The sequence below is a fragment of the Martes martes genome, assembly GCF_963455335.1.
Source record: "Martes martes genome assembly, chromosome: 13".
Classification (NCBI taxonomy): Eukaryota; Metazoa; Chordata; class Mammalia; order Carnivora; family Mustelidae; genus Martes; species Martes martes.
Window position 1 is genome coordinate 57,450,422 of NC_137901.1, and position 14,366 is coordinate 57,464,787.

The following is a 14,366-nucleotide window of genomic DNA, read 5'->3' on the forward strand; positions in this document are numbered from 1 at the left end:
GTCATTATGCCAGTGTCCCTGGGGAGTTCTTAACGCGTGGAGTGAGTTTTCCAGCAATGGCTCTAGTTAGGAAATAAAACGCTACTTTGCAAATAATCCTCAAAAACCTACCGCTTTTACCATTTTTCAAAGAGATGTCGGGCAGTTCTATAAAGTATCTGTGATTAACTCGGAGAGCACCCAGTGACTGACTGCCACTTAGCCCTAAACCTGTCGTGTCTCAGGTCACGTGTTGGGTGTTTCCAGCCCGTGCGTCCAGACGCTTAGGAAAAGGGAAAAAATGTAACACATCTGGTTTTCTAAACAGTTCTCACGGAAAATGTTACCCTGGGGGTGGAAAATAATGTAAAGTCAGTCAGCTGGAACCTCACATTCAGCATATTTTAACGTCATCTCTCTTCGCCCGCTCCTTCCAAAGCTGATTTTTTTCGTTAGTCCCCTCGGAAGTGGCAGTGGGAGCTATGAGTTTCCACTTTGTATGGTGTGCAGAAGAGGCCAATGGGGCGGGGGGCAGCCTGCAGGACAGGGTGCAGACCGGCAGAATCAGGTGGCCTTTCATGGCCCTGTCTGTCTACAGGAGTCAAGTGCACGAAGCCGTCCGCCCGAGGACAGAAGATTAATACGCTCTACTGTACGACAGCTGGTAGCCTGGGAGTGAACGTTCTCCGTTAGCAGATTTGCCTGCCCTTCCGTAGCACGGGTATTAGCTAGGCAGCCTGCCCGCAGCAGCAGGGACACGTGTCCTGGAGAGCCGCACCCCATTCAGCAACTCTGAGAACCTGCCAAGGTGATAAGCAGCAGGGCAACGTGGCCTACCTCCTGTCCCAAGGCTAAACACGCTAGGGACCTAATTCCCCGGCCCTTGGACTTCCGCTGTGTGTCATAGTGAGCATTCTCACAGTTGAACACAGTGGATGGCAAAATGCATCATTGTCCAAAGAGGTTAAAAAAAGAAAAAAGAAAAATGTGTGTGTATCCAGTCACCCTTGGGAATAGTTCATAAAAGATTAGCAGGTTGGAAAATGTTCGGCCGTGTGAATGTTCCCCATCGACTGATTTTTAGTTACAGGACCAGTGATCTAGCAGCCACGACCCGATTGTCCTCGAGAACAGAAAGCACTTTCAGTTTGCCCGGCCTTCTGGAAGAGCTGGAAAATAGGCAAGAGCTTATTGTATCGCTCTCACTGAGCTCTGGGTCGCTGGCCACGACATGAAACTTTTGAGACCCACATAGGCATTTTATGCTTACTAGGAGTTCCCAAAATCAAGATTTTTAACGCAAGGTGACTTAAGAGCCCCAGCGTTATGGCCCCGTGGTTCCACTAGCTCATTGTCTGTGCACTGGATTAATTTATTCAAAGAGAAGTTACTTTTTCATCCAGGGATGGGATATAATATTCTTTATTAAAGCAGCTAAGCATAAATACATAGAACCTAATTTAAAATTCAGAGCAAGAGCTAATGAAATTATGTTTCACATTAGTCTTCACCTATAGCTGGTCTCTGAAGAGTCCCCCCTCAGGACCCACTTTAGAACCATGGGGCGTCTGTTCCCCAGGACCTTTGTCACTCAACTCGTCCAGGACTCATCTGGGGCTCAGAGGCTCCAGAAGCCCCCTCAGTAGAAGTCAGCCTCTCTCTTGTAGACCAAGTGCCTTTGGCACCCTCGGCCTCCCAGTTGACTTACCTTGGTGCCCACCTTTTTTCCTTTGCCCAAGATGTGGAAACTCCCAGAAAGAGCACCTCTGCCAGACAAGGCCTGTCTGTCAAAAACGGTGATCTGCTCTTTTTTTTTTTTTTTTCTTTTTTCCCAATAAGGAAGCTCTCCTCTTGAGCCTAGATCACTTTTACCTTCAATTTTGTATGTACCACGATTCATTTTTCAGACTCTGCAACTTTATAACCTCCCCTAGGAGACATGCAACTCTTTGTATAAGGAACCAGACTAGAGCTTATGATTATGAAACATTTTATGTTGGCTGTGTGTTTTTGTCTGTTACTGTTACTGTGCAAATAGCACAGGCACAGGAGTGAAGAACCACAAGTACTAGAGGATACTCAGGAAAGGACTCTCCGGCCCCTGCCGCACCTCCCAGCATCAGCCACCGTCAGCAGTAAACCCTAAACCTTGCTCATAAGTGATTTCTTCCCTTCTGGCCACTTGATTTTCATCACACCTGCCCTGGTTTTCTTGGAGCCTTTGGCTGATAACCTGTGTTATAACTTACTAAATGTATGTCCATCTTTCTCCCACAAGCCCACATCTGTTCTTGGGAAGCTCTCTGAAAATTACAGAGACCTGCCCCGAGAAGCCCTTGTGGCCTGGATCACCTGGCATGTTCTCAGCCAAAGGACAGATGATTTTTTTTTTATATATTTTTTAAGATTTTATTTTTTTATTTGACAGAAAGAGAGATCACAAGTAGGCAGAGAGGCAGGCAGAGAGGGGGGGGGGAAGAAGGCTCCCCATTGAGCAGAGAGCCCGATGTGGGGCTCGATCCCAGGACCCTGAGATCATGATCTGAGCTGAAGGCAGAGGCTTAACCCACTGAGCCACCCAGGTGCCCCTGTACATAAATGAATCTCTCATCTCTATAACCCTCTACCGGGGATTTTCATGGCCGGTCTTCAGTGATTCATTCTCTTTTAACTGTGGGAGGATACTCGTTTTAGAAAAGAATCTTAAAATTAATCTGAATGAAACAATGAAAGTAAGAATGACAAATGGCTTATTTATTAAAATGTGTCAATGTATCCTTTCGGTCTGATCTCACAGTAAAGGACTTATCCTGGGACTCTTGCTGGTAGAGGAATTGAATAGGATATGAGGTCCCCCTCTTTATAAGTATGAAGTAGGAACTATGACTGTGTTGGGGGTCGGGGACAGCTACCATAGCGTTCTGGAACTCCCTGCCTATGTCTGCTAGCCTAGATGAACAGGGAGTAGAGGCCACCTGGCTCTCTGTGGGTCAGCCCATAGTGGCCGGTCAGTGCATCTGTTCCAACTTTCAATTAAGCCCATCTCCCAAATTAAGGGCTCTGAGACAAGCTAAGTGGTTGATGGTAGTTTAGCTCTTTCATAGAATTATGAAACACATTATCTTAGAAATCTTGGGCAAGAATGATTTTATCAAGTAGTTGTCATTGCATCACAAATATTTTGGTGCGTTCTCTTTCCCAGAAGCTTCCTTTTTACTTTCTATTAATAATATTTATTGTATTTTGGGGTAGCAGTCTTATTGGCAGAAGCCCAGCCTTGAACCTGTAATAAGGTTAGCACTTTATAGCACAGTCAAGCTCCTAATCCCAATTTTGGGATCATTGCAAGCCTTGCCGAAGAGAGATGAACTTAGAAAGGCTGAAATAACCTGAGCCTGTGGAAAAGGAAATGGTGGCAGCAAGAAAACCAGCCAGCTGATCTTGAAGAGGTTGAAAAATTGGTGTTTTTGATTGAAATTGACCTATACTTAATAGGTCTATAAACTAAAAGGTTGCATAATTGGGCCCCTGGCATAGAAGTTTCAGAAAGTTCTGTAGCCAAGACGACTTTCACCCAAAGACCTCTAAATGGCCCAACGAATCTTGATGCCGTTCTTAACTTTATTAGGGTCGTCTTTTTACCGAAAGCATTGCCCAGCAAGGGCCCCCACAGAGAGAAAATGTAAGACAAGGCATTCTTTCAGGATGGCTTACTAATACTATTTCCATTGATCTGGGGATGGAATTTGTTTCCAGAGATGAGGTGGCTGCTCTTAGGCAAAATTAAAAAAACAAAAAACAAAACAGAACAAAACAAAAGCCTGGGTAGCGTGTAATGTCAGAATTTAGATATAGATATGTTGGCTCCGTTTGTCCAGCCTCGGGTGGGACAGACCCGGAGCGCAGTCTGCGCTGTGCACCTCCTGCCCGGGAGATCCCGGCGGTTGCTGCGTTTGCGCATGCTCTAGTTCCTCTGTCACCCAGGGAACGGGATGATATGCGCCCAGGATTGATGTGAGAGGCCAATGAGATCCTGCCGGTGAGCGATCCGCACACCTGATTTAGCACCCCTTTATCAGATACAATTAGTATTACTTTTCATTATTGGGTTTTTGTACCTGAAGAGGTTTGAAGTATCCTGCCCATCTGGGTCTTCAGAAATTTTTATTTGGACATCCGTTCTCGATGTTGTGCACCAGTGGTGGGGAGAGCTAGTCTGGCTTCTTGCAGTGACACATGCTGCTCCTGGGTGATTATCACAAGTACAATAACATCCATTCCGTGGACTTTCTTGCTCCCTTTGGCCACCTTCGTCCCAGAGCAATTTTTGAACTCATTCCATGGCGATCAATATTATACTGGTATAATAGCACATGATGATAATTATACTGACCCAACTGTGCATGAAAACATTAAGGCTTAATTTTATTTAATCTGATATTTGCAAATGCCAGAAAATACTTATTTCCAGAAGAACCAAAATTTCGGTTTGCAAAAAGACTGTTCTGTGAATTCCTGCTTTCGAGGACCACGAATTCTGGTCCTGATATTATCAGAGCCATTTGGTATAGGGCTAAGAGCCCCACAGTCTGACGATACTCACAAAGTAGGATTTGTAGGGAGATATTGATTACACACAAGAATTGATTACATGGTTTTCTTCAGTGAGAATTAAATGACTACGCAGAGACTAGATCAAAATTAGTCCCATTACTTTATGCTTAAAATACTCTGACTTAAAAAGTAGTGATTTTTTTAAGTTTAAAATCCAAAGATGAAAAGAGCATATGATGGCGTGCCTGGGTGGCTCAGTCGTTTGAGCATCTGCCTTCGGCTCAGGTCATGACCCAGGGTCCTGGGATCAAGCCCCACATCGGGCTCCCTGCTCTGTGGGGGAGTCTACTTCTCTCTCTCCCTCTGCCTGCTGCTCCCCTTGCTTGTGCTCTCTCTTGCTCTCAAATAAATAAAATCTTTTTTAGAAATAGCATATGAATCTACTCTAAAACATAGTTTTTCTCAAATTCTGTACTTAAAAAGGTATGTATTTCTGAAAAGATTATTGCAATACTTCTGACTCAACTGCACTTATATAATTTTTAAAAACCTTTGGTGTAGAGTTGAAAAAAACTGTTCTGCATTTATTACAGTTGTATACGTATCCTGAGCACCTCTTTGAGTGTAGTGGTAATTTACTTACATTTTGGTTGGAAGGAACATGTAGGATTTTTAGAAGGCTCTCTGGCTGCTGAATCTTTCAGATGTTGCCTGGATTGTACTCTTACTGGTTTTAGTCTCAGAGCTATTCAAGTAAAAATTGGCGGTCAAGGGGAGAAAAACCAAACAGCTATAAATGTTAACAAACGGGCCTTTCTACCCCCATCGAAAGTCTACCGCATCTAATATTAGAACTCCAGACAATTTACAGGGAAAACTGGGGCGTTTTCAGTAATAAAACTCATGTTAAGGAGTTTCTCTTTTCTAATTCAACTTTCTCTAAATCTAAACATACAGATAGCCAGAGTATCTTAAATTCTTCCCAAATGTGGCTGTCCATTTTCATCTCTGTGCATGTGTGTTTAAGGGACTTAATGAGATGGTTTTAGAAGCATGACAGACTCTCCATGTGGTGGAGGAGAGCTGAGGACTCCGTCCTGCTGCCCTGGGCACAAGAGGTCTATCAAGCACTGGGGAGTCTCTCTGAGAGTAAGGGGCTCTGTGTCCTCAGAGTTGAGACAGTCTGACTCCAGCAGAACTGAGAGAGCTTTGATTCTACCTGCCTTGTACATGCAACCAACAAGATGGCCGTGGGACCAGTCTGGGAGCTCAGGATGCACTTTTAGTGTTTTCTGTTGGATTGGAAGAGATGAGCTTGTGGCGTTTTTACTATCCAAATATCGTAATTGATTCAGTATTTAATTTGCTTGGACCGGCCTTTCTGATACAATGCCCATGCTGAAACGTACAAAGACAGCAGTCATGGTTTTGAAATGTGCTTTCCAAGGGCAGGGTGAGTTTTAGAAAATAAAAAATCTCTTAAGTTAGGTGTAAGCAGATTAGTGATAAAAACCCCTTTTTCATTTATCAGACCTGTTTACATACATCATTTGAGATGAGCATTGTGTAGGCTCCTGGAAATGTGGTTGTGGGTCGGGTTTTGTCTGTCCCCATGCACTCACATTGGTGGTGGGGGTGTTGGGGGAGGCACAGGAGAACAAGCAGGTGCCTGGTTACTGGTGATGTTGGTGCAGCTGAAAGGAGGGGCACAGTGATTCTGTCTCAGAAGGCCATGAGGAAGCCCTCATGCACAAGTTAAGCATTTATATTTGACTTTGATTAAAGCTCAAAATGTCCTCCCCGCATGGCGATACTTATCCATCCAAGTCAGAGTATGACCACCCTATGTTTATAAGAGACACAGAACCTTTATTTTTTCTCTTCGAGTTCAACGGCTGGTATTAAAATGACAGCATATATAGGTGAGTGTTTGTATCCTGCCAGATCCGCATTCCCAACCTTCGCTGCAGATGTCTGAAATCACGCTGGGCTTCCTCGTAGCCCTGGCTTCTGGGCACCCTGTGGCCTCCTGCAGCTTCTTCCCTTCTGCTTCTGGGCCCAGAGCACCAGCCCTGAGTGCAGGGTCCCCCTTCCTGTTCCACCAGGCCCTTAGCAGTCTCAGCTCCGGGAGCCTGACAGCTGGCAGCATAGGGACCCTAGGGCTCTGTCCCACGAGCTGCAGACTTTCCGCCTGTTCTGTACCCATTGCAATGGCCCCTTGGACACAACCCAGCACCTCCTTGATGCCATGACCTAAAGAATAGCCTTACATGGCAGAACCAACTCCATGTTCGCTCCCGCAGGTGGTGGAAAACCAGCAGCTGTTCGGGGCGCTCAAGAGCCTGCTGGAGGACCTGCGCGCTGAGCTGCGCGAGGACGAGCACGCACGGCGGCGGCTGCAGCAGCAGTACGCCAGCGACAAGGCCGCCTGGGACGTGGAGTGGGCCGCGCTCAAGTGCCGCCTGGAACAGGTACCTGCCCGTGGGAGTCTCCCCTGCTCCTGCTGCGGGGCCTCTTGCCATCTGGGCCAGATGGGGAGAAGACACAGTTCGACAAATCCGCAGTGATTGTAGACCAAAGAGCTAGGGCTCCGAGGGGAAAGCCGGGAACAGCTGCCTGCTCCCTCTCTCTCCTTAAAATCCCCAGCCTTGGCGCGCCTGGGTGGCTCAGCCGGTAGAGCATCTGACACTCAATCTCAGCTCAGATCTTGATCGCTGGGGTCGTGAGTTCAAGCCCTGACTTGGGCTTCATGCTGGGTGTGGGGCCTGCTTAGGAAAAAAAATAATAAGAATTCCCAGCCTTTCCAAGGCACCTTCTTCTCCCTCCTATTCCCTCTCCCAAGTATGAAACACAGTCCCCGCCGAGCACTTTTTGACAGTAGCATTTATTTTAACATTCTGTGTTGAACAAGGCTGTATTTAGCCCCATCAAGGGGTGGCCGACATGAAGTGGTGATTGGAACACACAGTCATAGTTCACACAGGCGCAAAGCAAATGCAGAGCGTGGCCTAGTTATCTTCGAAAAACGCAAGCGTGCATTCTTCTAGATTTCTCCAAATACTGAAAAGAGCTTGTAGACCTTCCACTACGTGCCCTAGAAGTCTGATTAGTATCTGGGTCCTTATTTCCCCTGGAAGAAAGGGAGGCCCAGAGGAAGTGGCTGGTCTCAGATCATGGAGCCTTTAGTGCTCCAGTAGAGAGAACAGGGTCTTACCTCCATCTTCCCAACCAAGCAGAGCCGCCTCAGGGATTTTAGACCACGGCCATGGTTGTTAAGGTCAGACGTCACCAGAAACGTTCTTTTCTAAACTTTTTCTCCCTGGAAACCCTTAAAAGCAATATCACGTCCTGCCCCGGGTCCTCTTGCTCTGATTATTTCTTCCAGCCCCTTGGTCACGATGGGAGGAAACGTCTGTGCATCTTTGATAATCTACTTCCTAAGTCCTATTTTGAGGCATACCTTAAAGTAATTAAAATTTTATATGAGTTGGCTAGGTCATGAAAGAAAAAAAAATTGCCCAGAAAGAGACATTTTCCAAGTGGCCTTGATAAAAGATGAAAGAGCCTGTCATGTCAAAAGAAAACAGTGCTTCCCCCCTCCCCGCCTGGTACCCACAAGTTCAGCTTCATGGCCAGCTGGCCCAGGGGAGCCCTGGATTCAGGTTTGCAGACCCCAGTAGAGTGGAGACACTGCCTTCTACACAGAGGAAGCAGCAAAGCAGGGCAAAACAGAAGCATCAGGCCGGGCTGTTGGAGCCGCTGACCCAGTTACGAATCCTGTCTCCTTCCTGGTGGGAGAGTCTTACTAGAGGCTCTGTTTATCTTAGTGCACGGCCTGAAGAGTCAGGAGTGGAGACAAAATAAGTAAGATGCTCTCTGGTGAGCTGCCTTTAAACCTATTTTAAAATATGTTTATGGGGGAGAAAGCTAAATATTTTTGCAGATGTAAATGTAGCTGAAGAAAGGAGGCCTAATCTTTGATATGAGCCAATTTCAAAATATTTCGTCTTTGTTTTAGAGAAACCTGGTGGCCACCTACACGCATGCTGCACATAAAGCCTCAGGGAGAATCACTAGACACCAAGAAATAAAATTAGGACTTCCAACTTAGAAGCCAGGTGGTAATAGGTAAAGACTCATCTTCCGCCCAAATCATTTTAAGAAGTTTCTGAAACCATTGCAGACCAGGAAGCAATGCATGTGGGCTGAAGCTAGTTTCTTTGTAATACTCCCATCTTTACTCTTCTTCTACTTAAAAGCAAAACGGGAAAATTCTACCAAAAGTTAAGTATTTTATCTCCATGTAGGTGATGTTGTGTCCCTGGCCAAATCTGCGATCCCATCAGTTCACTCCCAAGTCAGGCCTTGTTCTAGATGCCAAGGATCCAGCAACAGAGAAGATATATCTTTTCTTTCTTTTTATTTTATTTTATTTTATTTATTTATTTGACAGAGAGAGATCACAAGCAGGCAGAGAGGCAGGCAGAGAGAGAGGGGGAAGCAGGCCCCCCACCAAGCAGAGAGCCTGATGCGGGGCTCGATCCCAGGACCCTGAGATCATGACCTGAGCCGAAGGCAGAGAGGCTTAACCCACTGAGCCACCCAGGCACCCCGAGAAGACATGTCTTAAAGGGGCTCTCAGTGCAGCAGGAGACCCAGACCAGGGCTGTAATTTATAATAGTGTGATCAGTGCCCCACCAGGCCTATACAGAGTGCTGTCGGGAAATAGGGGTGTGTAGGCCATGCACCTCAGCCTGAGGGTTCAGGGAGGGATTGTTTATGAAAGTCCTTCTTAGAATGAGTCTCAGAAGATGAATATGAGTGGGTACATGGAAAAGGAGAGAAAGGATGTTTCAGAGGAAAAAAGCATCATGAAAAAAGGAGTATCTTTGAGGACCTGCACCTGGTCAGGTATGAGGGAAAAGAAGAATGTGCCAAAGATTGAAACATTAATCCTGATTTTATCGTGGAAGTAAAGCATTTTGATTTACATTTTTAAAAGATTTTTCTGGCTTCAAGGAAAAGAATGGATTAGAACCCATTAGAATTGAGTGGAATAGCATGGTCCATAGGTAAAGATCCAGGAGTCTGCTGAACTAGAATAGAAAAAGATGCATGCTTATGTTCACGGATCTTTCAATAAAATCGATCCTGTTCTGTAGCAACAGTGTGTTCCCAACTCCCTCCTCCCATCCTCTGCTCTTGTTGTCATACCTTACTTCTATAAACAAACAATACACTGCAACTGGTTTTGCTTTAGACACTCAGTAATACTTTTTTTTAAATAGATTTTTATTAATTTGACAGACAGAGATCACAAGTAGGCGGAGAGGCAGGCAGAGAGAGAGGGGGAAGCAGGCTCGCTGCTGAGCAGAGAGCCCGATGCAGGGCTCGATCCCAGGACCCCAGGACCATGACCCAAGCTGAAGGCAGAGGCTTTAACCACTGAGCCACCCAGGCGCCCCACTCAGTAATACTTTAAAGCAAATTTAAAAATAGGGGAAAATGAGCTTGTATTTGTATTTCTTGTGTCATTTGCATTGTTCATTTTTTGTGTAGATCAGAGTGTCTTTTAGTATCCTAATCCTTCTGCCTGAAAACTTCCCATCATTTCTTGAAGTACAGGTCTGCCGGCAGTGATTTTTTTTAATTTGTTGAGAAAGCCCTTTTTTTCCTTTATTTTTGAAAGATATTGTTGCTGACCATAGAAGTCTGTTAGTTTCCCCCTTCAGCCATTCAAGGATGCCACTCCATTGTCTTCTGACTTGGATAGTTTCAGAGGAGAGGTGTGCTGTCATTCATGCCTGTGTGTCCTGTGTCTGTCTGCCTCTAAGGTTTCCTGTTTGGTTTTCAGCAGTTGGAATATGGTATGTCTAGATGGAAATTTTTTCACTTATTTGTTTGTTTTGGTATTTAATCTCAAGGATGTTTAATGGATATTTATTGTAGACGGGTCAGTCCCACTGCTGGTCCATCCCTCATTTCCATGTGGGGGCTGAGGACTTTGGGACAGATAGGGACCTGCCCTCAGGGAGCTCTATTGAAGGACAGGCAAGGTTGGTGGTAACTGAGGCCAGAAGTGGAGCTGAGAGGCAGACCACAGGAAGCTAAGTGGACTCACTGCTTCATGTTTTGTGTGACTATGTCAAATGTTCGTAATTAGGGCTTTAAAAATGAGAATTGGTTTTTTTTTTCCCCCCACGGGATTGGTCAAATCTTGGCTTAAACATGTTTCCAAGGATAATATGCAAATGTGGTGAGATTTTCCTCACCTGTTCATGTAAGATTTTCCAGGGATTAAGGTCTAAGTCCTTTCTCCTTGCCAGCTGGAAGAGAAGACTGAGAAGAACTTGGGAGAAGCAGGCTCTTTTACTGACAGCAAAGGAGCATTCAGAAAGGAGAGGGAGACGCACCAGAAGCTCCTTGCCGACAGTCATGGCCTGGTCATGGACCTGCGCTGGCAGATCCATCACAGCGAAAAGAACTGGAACCGGGAGAAGGTGGAGCTTCTTGACCGTCTAGACAGAGACCGGCAGGAGTGGGAGCAGCAGAAGAAGGAGCTCCTGTGGAGAATAGAACAGGTAAAGGGAGTACCCCGGGACCAGTGAACAGGGAAGAGAGTACAGATAACTAAACTGAAATCAGAGCCCTTAGAGGGGGGAAAAAAAAAATCAGGCTAATGTTTCATGGGCGTCTAGAGGAAGAGGAAAAAATCACAGAATTTCTAGCATTGGTGACCCACACTCAGCCCTTGCATTACACAGATCTTTTTATTGCTAAATGTGTAGGTAACTTCCTTGTGTGTGTATATATGTGTGGTATGTCTCTGGTCGGGGCTGGTGGGGGTGGGTAATATTCTGAAGTAGTTTAAAGACTACACTGGAAACATGAGGTTATTTCAGGCCTTCTAAGGTGATTCCTGCCAAAAAGCAAACTACCTTTTAAGTTTATCACTAAAGATGTGGTCACAGTGGCTGCTCCAACTTGAATGGAATTGCTGTCCATTAGGAAAGAAATTGCTGAATTAAGTTGGAAATGAGGCTGGTTGCACCTGTGATTATTGCTGAGCTGTGATTAGGGAGGACCACAGTCAGGGGATAGGGCTGGTCGCTCATTGTCTTCAGCTAAACAAACAATTCAAACACCCAGATGAATTCAGGGGGAGCCGGGGAGTTGTTTTTCTACCTCCCAGAGAGTCGTTCTCTGCATTGCGTCAGACTCAGGACCGTTTGCATAGTTTCTAGTCATGCCCAAGTGATGCACAGATTAAATATTAAACTGATGAAGTTTTAGACTTCTTCTCTGGCTGGATTTTTACATAGCATATATGGTTTTTGTTTCTGTTTTTGTTTTTTATTTCAGCCTGTCCCACTTATAAATTTATGAGACCTCAAGGAAATGAATTAATCAATAAGAAACTGAGTTCAGGAAAAATAACCTTATTACTCTCTTACAAATACCCATACTGCCTGCATTGATGTGGGAGCCTTTTGAAAAATGTGCTCTCTCGTCCCCAGACGTGATACCTGTGTTATGCCAGTGCAATGACCAAAGTTAGTTTCTGCACGCTGTCGAGGAGGGAGAGGAGAATGAACTAAAAAAAAAAAAAAAAAAAAAGCCAGGATTCTCTGGCTCAGAGTGTGTCGAGAAGGAGGCCCACTGCAGATAGAATGGAGCAGACCTTCTTCCTAGATTTAATTACTCACCCAACTGAGTCACCATATTGGTCTTTAATGTGGCTCATTTCAGAATTCCCCAAAGTGTAGCGAAAGAAATGTGGCCACTTCCTGTTTGGCCTAGAAATGCTCATTTGAGAAGAATCTTCTGTATTGAATCCCCTGTGTGCCTGTGCTCTCCTGAACAGATCAGTGGTTAGGTGGAAATTGCAGGGGCAGAAATAGCACGTATTCTCACAAAGGGGTCACTGATTCATCACATCTAGCTTTGGTTAACCAGTGTCTCAGAAATGCCAGGCGCCTTGTTATCAGGGAGGGTCCCCCTTGGCCTCCCCTCCAGGAGCCCTCACCGTATTCATCCCTCCTATGACACAGCAAGGCCAGCACAATCCCTGCCACAGCCCTTCTGGGGTCCCCTTTGCCTGTTAGCTGTGGTCTTGTCATAGCTCCTTTTTGGAAGTCACGGCTTGGATATAATTTAAGCAAGTCTTTTAGGGTTTTTACTTTTGGGAGTGAGGAATTCCTAGGAAAGGAAAAAGTAGTAGGACATCTGATGATAGTCAACTTTTGAGGAGTTAATGACCAGGGGAGGAGCAGTGGCCCCATTTTAAGATTGTATCTTGAAGGGTAAGATTGGGTGTGTGCTGAACCCCATTTCCGGTTCACATCTGTCTTCCGGGTCAGAACGACTGTGGTTCTGCTGAGCCGACAGCCTCAGAACGTGAGTCCTCAAGGTTAACATCTCTGAGTATAATGGATTTGAGACACGTGGGTTCCAGGCATTCATCTGTTCCTGAAATCTGTGCGGTGGGTCCCACAGGCTTTGCACAATGATCTCACCGCTGTTTTTAGGAGAAGATTTGCTGCCAGTGAATGACGCTTCAGATATGCAGTTGTGGCTTTCAAAAATAAATCCAACCTTTTCCCCCAAATAGTCAGCATTTTAAAAGAAGATTTTATAAATCTTGGTGCCGAATCCCAAAAATTAAATGAAGCAGTTATAGTCATTCTCTGGAAAAGAGGAAATTGACCAGTGTGTGTGTGTGTGTGTGTGTGCGCGCGCGCGTGTGTGGATTTCATTTATTGTTCGTTTAATTTTTAACTCCACATTCCATAGATAAATAAGAAATACAGGTGAACATTCTTCATAATATATGCTCTTGATATTTGACTATTTGGTGAGCCACGTAACCTTGACTATGATAACCTAATACAGTTGGTGAAGGAAGTAACACTAAATCCATTTTCCACTTTCAGAACACATGTTTCATACTTGTCCGGTGTCATTAAATTCCTACATAATTTCTGCACTGCATGAGGCATTTCATATGACAGATGACTGTGGGAATGCAGTTAAGGTCACATAACATGTGTCATCTATCTTATCAGCAACCCTTGTCACAGTCCAGATTTGATTGGGCGATAGTTAACTTTTATGGAGTCACACTACATTTCTCCTTAGAATTAAGATCCCAGTTAACATGCAGATGATACAGGGCTTGCCACTGTACTAAAGACCTAAAGGAAAAACCATGCGTCATTCCGGTCTCCTTCCAGTATCTCCCTTAAATCAACTACCTCTGTAGCCTGAAAGGCCTTTCTTTTAAAACCCATTCACAAAGTGACCTTTTTTCTTTGGACCAACCGGTTCGGGTAAGGTGACACTGTGGAGGGCGTATTGTTCCCTGTATTATTTGAAATGCAAGTCTTTTCAGTTTTCTCTTTGCATTAAAAATTGTTCTAGTGCAGGATTCAAAGTACAGTGGGCTCCAGTGGCTGGTTTGAAATGACTCTCCTAGGAAACCCTATCCTTTTAAGGACCCATTATTCTATTACAACATCCCAGAGGCATCTTAGCAGCAGATACCCTTCAGCTAAACCCATTCCAGTTCATTTTTAGGAAACCTAACACTGACCAGCTTTAGTGAGCATTGCTTCTGGCCGCCTGTGTTTATTTTTGAATTCCCCCTGTGCTGAGTTAGAATGTGCTCGTTCAAAGCCTCCTCCTTAGTCATTCTTTCCTCCTCTTCACACACACCCTCGGTGCACATTTACAGCTCCAAGTGTGATTCTTGCGTTTTAATTCCTTGCCCAGAATAGCTTAGAGATGATCATGTGTTAGAACTAAAATGCGTTGACATGCATTAGATGAACAT

At 45.0% G+C, this 14,366-nt stretch overlaps 1 protein-coding gene across 4 annotated transcripts in view; it reads left to right on the plus strand.

Annotated features, from left to right (window-relative positions):
• The window catches only part of MTCL1 (microtubule crosslinking factor 1), a gene marked incomplete at both ends in the record, with an annotated part of 123,184 nt that overhangs the window by 92,785 nt on the left and 16,033 nt on the right, over positions 1–14,366 (plus strand). For all 4 annotated transcript variants that reach the window (XM_080821564.1, XM_080821565.1, XM_080821566.1 and 1 more), the window contains 2 exons: positions 6,837–7,004; positions 10,861–11,115. In XM_080821564.1, coding sequence (XP_080677690.1) covers positions 6,837–7,004; positions 10,861–11,115 — 423 coding nt within the window. The remainder of the gene's footprint in view (positions 1–6,836; positions 7,005–10,860; positions 11,116–14,366) is intronic.